General features: G+C 49.6%; 1 protein-coding gene across 2 annotated transcripts in view; it reads right to left on the reverse strand.

Moving 5' to 3' along the window:
- Positions 1 to 12,712, reverse strand: part of LOC149854565 (tyrosine-protein phosphatase non-receptor type 11-like) — a 77,407-nt gene that overhangs the window by 26,583 nt on the left and 38,112 nt on the right. For both annotated transcript variants that reach the window (XM_090024270.1, XM_090024271.1), the window contains exon 2: positions 6,144 to 6,266. In XM_090024270.1, the coding sequence (XP_089880396.1) occupies positions 6,144 to 6,266 (123 nt within the window). The remainder of the gene's footprint in view (positions 1 to 6,143; positions 6,267 to 12,712) is intronic.

Below are 12,712 nucleotides of genomic sequence, written 5' to 3' on the forward strand. Positions count from 1 at the left end.
GTCTAAATAAGGCCTCTAATACTGAAGCACGAACCCCGCTCGGAAACATCGCTCTCGAGAAAACTCCAACTGCTTTGACAGCCGAATGAAACGGGCTTGCGAGATCCCAGGAGGGGCAAAATGTTGTTCCGACCAGCTGTGAAACCATGAAGAGGGGGCAGAGGGGAAGGAGGAAAGGAAGGAACTGTGGAAGATTGGAGATGGAGTATGAAAGTGTTTACTGATTTGGAAAGGAGTCACTTGACTCGCTCAGAAGTGGCAGGAGCTGCCAAGTAAATGCAAGTAGAAAAAAAAAAAGGCATTGCTTCATTTCTCACAATAATATCATCTCTCCTCCGCACAGCCTATCCTTTCCTCTTGAGACCAACTCCAAAGTGAACTCTGTACAGCCCAATGGTAAAGGCCAACTCATTTAAAACATGTGGGGTGGGGAGGGACAAGGGGTTTGCACACAGAAGCAGCATCTTTAGACTCTGCAAAACAGCTCCTAGCATCTCTCAGGGGACTTATTTGGAGATCCACCAACACATGGGTCACTTGGTGTGTGGTCCAGTTGGTCAGAGCTACGTCTAATGCTTTCCTCTTCAGCCCACATCCCATCTTTCCAGCTATTCTGGGAGAAGCCAAAGGCAGGGGGGAGAGGCTGTGGGTTGCTTTCCCAAAAGGTGCTTTCTGTTCCTGACATTTTGACTCCACTTTGTTCTTTAAAGGATGGGTTAGGCGTTTCCTCTGCAAAATGCTTGTTTTTGAAGCAGCACGGAGCTCTTCGGCGCCTGGCAGAAAGGTCACTTGCCAGGATGCAATCCAGCCAGGGGTGATGGAGTGAGCACGCGTGCATACGTGCGCACAATGGGCTGGGATTCATTTCACACGACGGAAAGGCACCCTTTCCACGCGGTTACGCTCCGGGGCATCCGCTTCAAAAGCCCATTGCTGCCCATTTGGGTGTCATCGTTGTCAATGGGCCACGGAGTGGGGTGCAGGTTCGGCATCTGCTTTCCAGAAGCAGGGAAGTTGAGAGAGAATTTGTGTTGTGTCACACGTCAAGCTTACTAGGCAACTCTTAGCAATTTTTGCCTGCTGTCAGCTAGTGCTGGGAGGCAGCAAGAAAAACAATAGAAGGGAGCAAAGGTAAAATAATAGGAAAAAAAAAATATTTGTTTCCACGTCTTAAGATTCTGCTCCCTCCAGCACGAGGCCTTGTTTTAAATAGAACGCACAATCTTAGAGTCACTTTCCTGGAAATACAGTCATGTCTTTTGCTTGCTTAGAAGTTAGTGCTTTGTGCTAGAGCCTGGGTCAGACTTTCCAGTGAATGAAAAAACAAAAGTGTCAGTGGGTTGTGGTGGTACAGATCTAAAATACAAAGATGTCGAGGCAAGAACCATGAGCCGTGTGCTTAACGGGCACCTCTCAGTGACAGGTCCGGCTATGGGCGAGGGGCATGGGGGTGGACTTACCCCCACAGGCAGTACTGTTATTATTAAATACTTTTATACTGGAGTGGGGCGCAGAGTTGGCCCCATCATCTGGGATGGGAGCCTGGGATGTGAGGCACTCTGCAAGCAGAGTGACGGTCCCTTTTTCCTAGACCAAACAGTGAAAAAGCACCTGCTCCTCATGCATGCAACATATCTTCAAGCCCAGGGTCTTCCTCCAAAGGAAAGCGGTCCTGGAAGACTGAAATCCCAAACCATCTGTCCATCCCTCTGCCCACACACACACCTCTACAAGCCAGCGAGGGGTACGGCTGTCTCTGTAAAGGATCAAGGCAGACTGGGCCAGCCGTGGCTATTTTGGGGCAAGCCGCTGAGGATATAACTGTTCTATTGCAGCAGCTGCTGTACAGGAGATAAGGATGGAGGCGGTGGGCAGAGCTGTGTACAGGAGCCCTGGAGAAGCGAGTATCTGGCCACACAGCACACGGCAGGAGTACAACAGTATACCTGCGTTAGCATGATACTCCTCCTGGGCTATAATTTATCCTGCTTCTCTGGGTTAAATTAACATGGCTGTTCTGCTTCCAGTCCCCACCCTGGTGTGGGTATTGCTACACAGCATTGCATTGTGTGTACAGATGTGCTCGCCGCCTGCTTGTATCCCAAGTCTGACTGTAAGTAAAGCCAGTTAGTGCCTCGCTTGAAAAGCAGACAACAAACTGAGTCACAAAATTACGAGAAAAAGAGGCACTGAGCAGGCACAACTACAAACCCCAGCTTTACATTTATGCTGTCCCTATCATCGGCTTGCTCAAGGCAGCCATGTGTGACTAACTATATTTTCCATTCTAATTAGACAACACTTCCTGTCTCTCTCGTTAACTCGCAACAGCTTCTGATGGCAAAAATTATTAGTGAGTCGTTCAAGTCGGATCCTGAAACTCCCTACCTAGCAAATACACAGGAAAATTTAGCTTTTTTCCTTTCCAAGTCGGCCCCCCCGCACCTCCCCTTTGCACCGCGTTTTTGTGCAGTTAAAGAAGTCAGAGGTAACAAGTGCTGCATGTTTTTTTACCCCTCAAAGCAAATGCAAAGAGAGACCCCCCACCACCCACCTGTTTTGATCTGGCTAGGAAACTCATTAACCTTTGTAGATATGCTGGAGCCCTCATAGGGGAAACAGTGAAGTGTAAAAGCAAACAGAGGGTTTTCGGAGGGGTTAGGTCTGCAGCAAAGGAGAAAATTCTCACTGGAAATGTTCCAGCATGATGCTATGGCCTGCAAACTGCTACCAAAAGTCAGGGCGTCGGGGGGAGAGGTGAGAAGGGAAGTCGAATTCTGTCCTTCACATGCTCACACCCTGTAACGTAATAATACTCAGAAAAATTTCAACCTAGACCTAGTTGCATGAGGTTGCTCTAAACAAAGGGCCTTGGGTAATACCTTGCAAATGGATTACAGCTCCTCAAATAAACAGTTATTACAGAGAAACCAGCCTCATCTAACTGCAATAACAACCTTCGAAAGGCCTTGTATTAAAAATGCCTGGGGGCAGAGACATTGGGTTGCGTGTCTATAAGGCGCCAGGAGCGTATGCCACCATAAGAGGGAAAACTCCCACGCAGAACATGCTGCCTTGCCCTTCCACTTCACGAGCTCAGTAGGTCAAATTTATTCTTTGCATCTCTGTGCTCTCTCTTGATTCAGTGCAGCTACACAAGGGAGAATCTGATCTGTTGTTTCCTGGAAGACCCTGTTTGAAAACTGGCCATCCTAATGGGGCATCTTTAATGGCTTTGATCCCAGAGGACTGCAAAGCACTTCACAGGTTCTGCAGGTGTAGCTGTACTGAGATGTGGCCACCTTTAAGGTAGAGGCAGCCCCTACCCCATATAATAGGTAGGCAATCAAATTACTGAATGGAGGTTGCCTTTGGATTTGTCACTTCCATGCAAAGCAGACATCGCCATATTATTATGGTCTTATTTCAAAGCCCGGTCTATTATCCTAGCATGATAAAGTCCTGCCAGCGTGTGAACCAGTTTAGACATTTGGGCTCCATGCTTACCTGCCGCCTCTGGCATTTACATACTGAAGCATATGCAATTGGGGCTTGATAACCTTGCAGATGTCCAGGCTAGGTGTGTGCACCATCAGCATAGATCCCCACACTGGGGATCGTGCACGCAGAGGGCCCAACTCAAAGACTACAAGACTCCCAGTAACCTTTGGATCTAGTCATCTACAGCCCCCAAGTTTGTGTGCATCTGTGCATCAGGGATTGTGTGCTTAGACCAAGGGCTTGCAAGAGTGCTCACTTGCAACCTCTGTTCTCTATTATACAAACCTCGCCGTCCCACCAGGGGAGACGCCTTGTTGGACCTAGTGCTGGCCACGGGTGATGACCTGGTGAGGGGGCTGCGGGTGATGGGCCACCTGGGAGACAGTGATCATCGCTTGCTGGAATTCACCATCCAGCGTAAGGTGGCAAAGGGCTGCAGCAAGGCAACAGCCCTAGACTTTAGGAGGGCTGACTTCAACAAGCTAAGGAGGATCGTTGGGGAAGCGCTGAGGACCCAGAGGGGAAGGGAATCAGATGTCGAAGGTGAGTGGTTGCTCCTTAAGGAGACGATCCTCCATGCCCAAAGGGAGGTAATCCCAACAAGGGTCAAAGGGAGCAGGAGGGCACATAAACCCCCATGGCTCACTAAGAGCATCCGGGAATGTCTCCTTGCTAAAAGGGAGGCATATACCCAATGGAGAGATGGGGTCATCGCCAAGAAGGACTATGTTATAGTCGCCCGAGGATGTAGGGGGGCAGTCAGGAGGGCCAAGGCAGAGTTGGAGATAGGACTAGCTTCCCGGATTAAGGACAATAAGAAGTCCTTCTTCAAATACATAGGGGGTAAAAAGAGGGTCCCGGGTAATGTGGGGCCCCTGCAGGACACGATGGGCAACTTAGTCATCACGCCAGATGACAAAGCTAACATATTTAACGATTTCTTTGCCTCTGTCTTCCTAAGTAGGGACCAGTTCAGCCACCTCCCTGCTGGGCCCCCCTCGGGCCCCGAGAGAGACACGCCTGGGCCAAGGGTTAGCGAGGAGTTAGTTAGGGTACTTCTGGAGAGGCTGGACGTGTTCAAGTCCGCTGGTCCGGACGATCTTCACCCTAGGGTTCTGCAGGAACTGGCCGAGGTCATTGCGGGACCCCTGGCGCGGCTCTATGAGCACTCGTGGTGCTCTGGCGAGGTGCCGGAGGACTGGAAGAGGGCCAATGTGGTCCCTATCTTCAAAAAGGGAAAAAAAGAGGACCCGGGAAATTACAGGCCAGTTAGTCTGACCTCAATCCCGGGTAAGCTCTTTGAAAAAATTATCCTGGCACACATCCAGGAGGGCCTTGCGGGGGAATGCATGCTCAGGGGCAACCAACATGGGTTTATCAGTGGCAGGTCTTGTCAGACCAACCTGGTGGCCTTTTACGATCAGGTCACCAAATCATTAGACGCAGGGGTTGCTGTGGATGTAGTCTTTTTGGACTTCCGGAAGGCTTTCGACACTGTCTCTCACCCTGTCCTCATCAAAAAGCTGGGAGACTGTGGTGTCGATGCCCACACGGTCAAATGGGTCGCCAACTGGTTGGAGGGCCGCACCCAGAGGGTGGTAGTGGATGGGTTCTTCTCGACCTGGAAGGACGTGGGCAGTGGGGTTCTGCAGGGCTTGGTCCTCGGGCCCGCACTGTTCAATATCTTCATCAGTGACTTGGATGAGGGGGTAGAAAGCACCCTGTTCAAGTTTGCTGATGACACTAAGATGTGGGGGGATGTGGGTGCACTAGAAGGGTGCAATAGGCTACAAGCTGACCTTGACAGGTTGCAACGGTGGGCGGATGAGAATAGGATGGGGTTTAACACTGATAAGTGCAAGGTGTTGCACATGGGGAGGAAGAACCGGCACCACACTTACAGGTTGGGGAACTCCCCTCTTGCCAGCACGGAGACGGAAAAGGATCTTGGAGTCGTCATTGACTCCACGATGAACATGGGCCGACAGTGTGGGGAGGCAGTCAAGAAGGCCAATCGTACCCTGTCATGCATCCACAGATGCATCTCGAGCAGGTCCAGGGAGGTGATCCTCCCCCTCTATGCGGCACTGGTCAGGCCGCAGCTGGAGTACTGCGTCCAGTTCTGGGCGCCGCACTTCAAGAGGGACGTGGACAATATGGAAAGAGTTCAGAGGAGGGCCACTCGTATGATCAGGGGTCAGCAGGGCAGGCCTTATGAGGATAGGCTACGGGACCTGAACCTGTTTAGCCTCCACAAGAGAAGGCTAAGGGGGACCTTGTGGCCTGCTACAAACTGGTCAGGGGGGATCAGCAGGTATTGGGGGAGTCCCTGTTCCCCCGTGCGCTGCCAGGAGTGACCAGGAATAACGGTCACAAGCTGGCGGAGGGTAAGTTTAGATTAGATATTAGGAGGCGCTACTTCACAGTCAGGGTGGCTAGGGCCTGGAACCAGCTTCCAGGGGAAGTGGTGCAGGCTCCTAGCCTGGGGATTTTTAAAAGGAAGTTAGATGAGCACCTTGCCGGGGTCATCTGACCCCGGTGCTCTTTCCTGCTAAGGCAGGGGGTCGGACTAAATGATCTACCTAGGTCCCTTCCGACTCTAGCTACTATGAAACTATGAAACTATGCAGCTCATCCCTTACCTGACGGAGAGTGTGAAGTCACCTGGATTGCTCTTACTGGGCCGGGCCAGAAAGCTCCCATGGACTCCCCTGGTCAGAAGCAGCTTCTCTGCCTCTAGTCCATTGATGTTGGGATGAAACCACCTGCAACAAAAACATGGAGTGTGAAAAGGAGCATGCAATGTGCTCTCTCATTGCAGACTGAGACCTATCCCTCTGTGGCCTTTACCCATCCATTTAGGCAGAATCCTACCACTGCAATTCCCACCACCACCTCCCTCACAACAGCCTCAAAAGGGAAGAACAGAAAGTATCGCATGCTACTTGAGAGGCTGTGTGTCAGGAGTGTTGCAGAACGACGTGGGCGGAAGTTGGAGATTGACACACTTCCTTATCTCTCTGCATAATCAGTGGGAAGCTAAAGGACACGAGTCAAAGGGCTTCCATGACTGGAGATGCAGGAGAGGGGGAGATGTTCCCTCTCTACAAACACATAGACAGATGCACACGATCTTGCTCTATGCAATTATACACCATCAGCAGCACCTGGATTTCAATGACCTGTCAGTGCCACTTGCCCAGCGACAATTATTCTTTTTCCCCATCAGCCCACGTTCCTGTAAGTTCTCGGCTCTAGGGAAACAGGACGTCTTCTTTTCCTCAGGAAGCATAAATGTCTGGGAAAAAGTAATGCTCAGGCTCCAGCCATGACAGATTTATCACGGGGGGGACCCTAGGCAAGCAGTCACCCATCAAGCTAACATTATCCCTGGGAACAGTCTGCCACCTTAAATCAATTTGGCCCAATACCAGATGCGTCTGTGCTTGTGGTATTCATTTAAGGGCTGGTGTGGGCGTCTCTTGGGATGGAAAAGCAGCAAAAAGAAACCAAAATAGCAAAAGCACAAATCTTCTTGCGCCGTCTGATTGTCAAAGCACCCCAGCAAGAAGGCAAGGACGGGGCCGTCTGCTTTCCCCATGCCCATTCTGCAGCCAGAGCTCTAATGGCTGGAGAGAGGAGGCCAGCCTTGTTACCTGGAGTCTGCTGCCAGAGCAGGGGGGGCATGGGGCCTGGCCAGCAGCTTACTGGGCCAGTGGGGTAGACGGGGATTTTTAAAGGGCAACCCATCGGCAAGTATGCACTGCAAGGTCCCTCTCTGTGCTCTGGTGAAGAAGCCTTTATAGATCTTGGGGCACCCCTGTTCCTTCCCTGGTGGGAATGGGAGCCATCCCACAAGCGATGCTTAAAAATATGCTTAGACTCATGTCTAAAGCAGAGCCTCTCCAGCAGGTGGATTTCTGGGGAAAACAGAGAAAGCGACAAAACAGAAAAGGGAAACCGTGCTTCTCGGGGCTCCTGACGGTAGCTTCTGTACTTTACAGGAAGTGCTTGTGGAAGGGCATAGGAGAGACATTTCCCCATATACCAAGAGGAAAATATTTCCTCATGATTCAGCATATTTTCATGCAATCTCTGGCTTCTAAGTGTCATCACACCACCCTCTCGCCCTAGTCCTTGTGGTATCAGTCATTATCAAAAGGTCTCAATGCAATCACAAGATACCGGTGCTTCCCCAGAGCAGTACCCAATGCATGCGTATAGGGTTAAAGGCCATGATTTTCCAGGCCCGACTGATTTGTAGGGGTTGCAACTTGGCATAGCACAAGAACTTGTTTTACTGGAAATCGCATCTGCCCTCTGAAATGTGGGCCCCTTTAAGAGGTCTTGAGTTGCGAGGCTAAAAAAGTAGAAGCAACATCACAAGTCACTTTAGGAAATCTAGAGGTTTATTAGAGGCTGCTAGCTGGGCCATGCTAACCAAGGCTGCCTCACGCCACACCTTTAAATCCTATTCAAAAGAAACCCTCAAGCAAGTCAGCTACTGGAACAGCATTCGCTGCACCTCTCCTAAGCTCCAGCCAACTGCATAACAATGCAAAGCTGTATCCAGCGAGGCAATGGAGACCACAAAAGATAAAATTGCAGTCACTTAGGGTCCCCTTGCAAAGATAAAGAATGGCTTTGTACGAGATGTCGTTGGTGTGGAACCGGCCATAACACCACGCTAGACAAAGTGAGTCCAAAAGGCAGCGCCACATTTTCAAATCAAAGTGAAATCAGGGTCTCCAAATGAAAAGCGGGTCTTGGGATACTCCAGGCTAGCTCCCTGCGCAGAGGTGTTTTATAATGGAGATGAACTACCCAAGCCTTCCGGGAAGTAGTAAATTGTCTCTGTTTTGCAGAAGCGGGGAGAAATTGAGGGACCGGACTGACTTGGCCTTAGGCTGGTGTGTTATGTGCATGTGCACATGCACCTCACAGATTTAAATAGACAAGACTGAGAAAGGTGGTGTTTTGCTTCTCGGTCAGGGATCTTTTTCCCTTCTCGGTGAAATGCTCCAATGATGAACGTTTCCCTGTGTCTAAGCCAAAAGAGCGCGCCTTGAGAATAGCACGGGGAGGTCGCCTGGAGACGAGGAGCTGCACGTTGTAGAGCCTCCGACTTCTGAGACCACGGAGTGACACCCCTTTGGTGATTATACCGCTATGATAGAGTGTGGGAGCCGTGTACTTAAAGTGCTCTGTAAAATTGCTGCAGCCAGAGGAAAGAACGGCTCTAATGGAGTTTAATGGAGCTTGGGGACAAGGCACAGTTGCTAAATGTCATGGGTAATGTTTTAACGGAGACCATAACAGCAATAAAGACGGGGTGAAGCTGTATGGCTTTTTTTTTTTTTTTTTTTAATTTTCTATCTAGGCAAACATATGGCAGGTTACTCAGGTCTCCAAATCCTTACAGTGGGCCTGATATACCCCTCCTGCAGGAACCTCCTCTCAAACTTGGCTGGGTTAAATCCAGGTCCCAGAATTGATGCATTGTGTGGCATATTCTGCATCGAGGACATATGCCTGTATCACTTAAAATGCACATGCACACACAATACAAGTCTATATAGCCCTTCGCTAACCTTTAATAATAATTTCTGGATGCAGCATTTTAGCTGCAACTGCATTTTTCAGTGCTGGAAGCCAGGGTGGCTTTAAGGTTGTTCTTAATGGCAAAGGCACTGGGGGGCTTTGCACTTAAATGCTCTGGTGCTTGGCCTGAGAACATGGTGGGAAGAGGGCTTGTCACACTGTTAATGACTCAGTATATGATGGATTGGGTGTGGGACCTCATGACTGTTACGAGGACTTTGGAAGAAAGTAGCTAAAGGACAGGTCCATTTTCACTCATTCGTGCCTCAACCTTTGCTTAGCAGCTCTGCCTTAGGTTTGGGGCAGACCTCCAAAGGAACATAGGAGCTTCTCCAAGGGCATCACCAACAATTTTGGGGTAGTTCACTCCACAATGGGAGCTGCCCCCGTAAGGGGTAACAAGAAGGATGGAGTTTCAAGCATGTCCCCTTTGCTCTTCGGTTATGCTCAGCTGTAGCAAGATGCCACCAAAGCTCCTTTTTGTGGTCGCTCCTGCTGCTTGGACCAGATTCAATCAATGCAGGCATGCACCGCCGGTGCGCCTGTTGTTTAGCTAACATGAAGCACACATACGCCGAGCCGAGGGGAAAACCTAGGTGGTCCTCATAAACAGAGAAGGCAGGAAAGGCCAATTTCTAAATTTGGCAGTAGAAAAAAAATCTCTTCCAAGCATTAGCAGGTTTCTCCCACAGTTCACAAGCTACAACTCCCCCACCCCGGCACGGGGAGACGGGGAAAAAAGAACCTCTCGGCTCGTTTCATCTTCTAAAGACTTGTGTGCAGGAGGGGCGATTTGCTGAGAATAGCCTTGGGATAAGCCCTGCTTCTGAGCCGAGGAACTGAAGGCAGGTTCGCAGCATGAAAAGCATGACTTCAAGAGGGAGTTTATCTCCGATCGGTAGCTCCATTTCCTGAACAGAGAGCTTTTGCCAGGCGGGCCCTCAGCCGTACACTATTGGAGCAGCTGTGCAGAAACCTAAGGACTTGCCCATTGAGCTCCAAGCACATGCTCCAGCCCAAATCTTTCACAGAGCTCAAACAAATGAAGCCACAGCCATCAAGCCCCATCCCATCTAGTTTCATGGTCGGACTTGGTACAAGAGGGCCAATGCCCCCAAACCGGAAGCGACTTCTGGAGTAACTTTGGCCCTGCTCAGAAGCAACGCCCTTTTTGACTGCGCTTTCCATCCATTCCACAAATTATTTCTCTTCTTGAAAAGTTACAGTGACTAAGGCCAAAGCTAGCCATGACTGTTTTGCACCAAAGGTCAAGTCCCATGGTATTTTTTTCCCTCTATATTAGTTCAGTTTCAAAAACAAAATTATCGACAAAAAAACCCAAACCAACCCCGGCTTCTTTATTTGTGAGTACCACAGAAGATGCCTATATTTTGTGTATGGCAAGACGTTTTCTATTTTGGAAAGTGTGGCTGCTTTAACCATACACTCATGCTTAAAGTAGCAACCTTCACTTGAATTATAATCAGTCTGGAAGTGCTTTTGCTGCTTTTTTGTTTCCTGAATTTAAAACAAGCCACGTCATCATACGGGATCTTTATATTACTATTGCTGTATTGTACTCTGGGGCTTTTACTGGCATAAGTTTGTCGAAGAGAAAAAAAAAAATTCACACCCCCAACCAGTAATGCTGTGCTACTAACAAGTAGTATAAAACAGCCCTAAATGTGATGCATGGGCTATGCAGATTTGGATGTGAGGAATAAAAAACACTCTGTGGTATATTTGAACCTCAGGTTTTGATTCAGCCCTCTGGAAGACACTCACGCGTGCACACGAACACGCACAGGTTTTATAAACAGTCTTGCCATATTTTGGAAAGGCAAGAACAATACGAGACCATTGCTCCTCTAACCATTGCAGGAGCGCCCTTGTGTAAACGGTGTGTTTCATTTGAAAGTGGTGCGTTGGTGCAATTATTAAATCGTTCCCTCGTTCTGTGAAACTTAGCCCAGGAGAATTAATTTGCACAAACAAACCAAGAGAGAGATCTAGCCAATTTAAAGGCGTTTATGCGAAGCGGAAATCTACTTGAGGCAGGACTTGATTTTTCTATGAGGAAATGAAGATTTCCTCCACGGTTCACTTAAAAACGAAATAGAATTTAAATTAAAAAAAAAAAGTTTTATATATCCGCCCTTCAAGCCTCAGGTGCCTCTCAGGAGCTACTCGAGGAAATGCGTAAAGCCGGGAAACAAGAAGACAGCACACGCGCCAGACGCGGGCGGTCCACCAAAGGATGTTGCTTGGTCCCTTTCTGGAGGGGAGGACAGGCTGCGTGATTCAGACTGGATGGGAACCGGCACAGCGCCACTGAGCAAACGTGGCGAGAGACCGTCTCTGTTTCAGCTGAAAGCCAGGCTGAGTAATACCCCAGCCCTCAGCCTATTCAAAATGAGAAATAAAGGCCTGATAACCACAAGAATGCCAGAAAGGCCTTTGTGAAAACCTGGGATGACTAACAGCCTTGTGGACGCGAAGCAATGAATATGATATAGGCACAACCACTTTCCCCTCGAGGCAACCTCGCTGAGCTCCTCCGGCCGCGTCAGCCTTTTTGCTTGCTCTTCTGCACGGACAAACACCTAGGCTCCCCTTTTAAACAGCCTTTTTCCCTTCCTATGCTCCTCATTTAAGCCCAGCCCGCGGCAGCTGCAAGGCACGTAGCAGCCTATGCCCGAGCGTGGCCCAGAGGAGGCTGCCGCCTGCCAACTGGACAGTAGAATAAAAAAAAAGACCTCGGTATCACATTAAAAACAGCGTTCGCTCAAATAAGGCCGGTCCATTAGCTGCATTATGGTACTGAAAACGAGCCCTTCCCGCTGGGGGGGGTGGCAGAGGTGATCCCGTCCTTGGCTCGGACCTCATCGCGAGCAGAGGGAAACGGTACGTCCTCGGAACCGCAGTTAGTTCAGTTACAAACAGCAGCTCGTCCTCGTCTACACGAGGGCCCCAGGAACTGGTGTGGATACGGATCAGCCACCCGGGAGGAAAAGTGGTTGGGTGAGGTTAGCTGTTGCCGCCGCTGGCCCAGCAGCTGCCAACACTTTCAACCCAAGCTTTGGAAAACGAAACCAAATGTCAACAAAACGCTGCAAAACCCCCATTTCCCTCCCTCGAGCACGGAAGAGATGTTGTGCTGAACAATGTAAACTGGCTCGCATGTCGGCGGGGGCGGTGGAGGAGCAGGGACGGATGAAAAACAGCATTTTTTTTTTTTAATTCAAAAAAAGCCCCAAAATGTAGATCATTTTTTGCCCGATTTTTGTTAAAATCAGGATTTATTTTTTTGGACCGACGTGAGCAAAGAATTAAAAATAAAGAGGGGGCCTCCCATGACCTTGAAGGAGGCTGAGGCCCTTAGCCAGAAGGCCTAGCTTTCCAACCTCACACCTCCTCCACCCCCATGTATGAGGCCATACGGAGCTTCTGCTCCCCATTAAAAGTCTCTTAAATCAGTGTAGTCCCACTGACGTCTCTGGAGTTGCCTCTGCTTTTGCCAGCACTAAATATCTGAAGTTTCCCACCGTCAAGAGACCCGGTGAAGTGTCCTGGGGGAGAAGGTGACAGTGGAGTACCCCAGATGACGGCC

This window comes from Crocodylus siamensis, chromosome 12 (genome assembly GCF_052110815.1).
Source record: "Crocodylus siamensis isolate JL-2025a chromosome 12, ASM5211081v1, whole genome shotgun sequence".
Taxonomy (NCBI): Eukaryota; Metazoa; Chordata; order Crocodylia; family Crocodylidae; genus Crocodylus; species Crocodylus siamensis.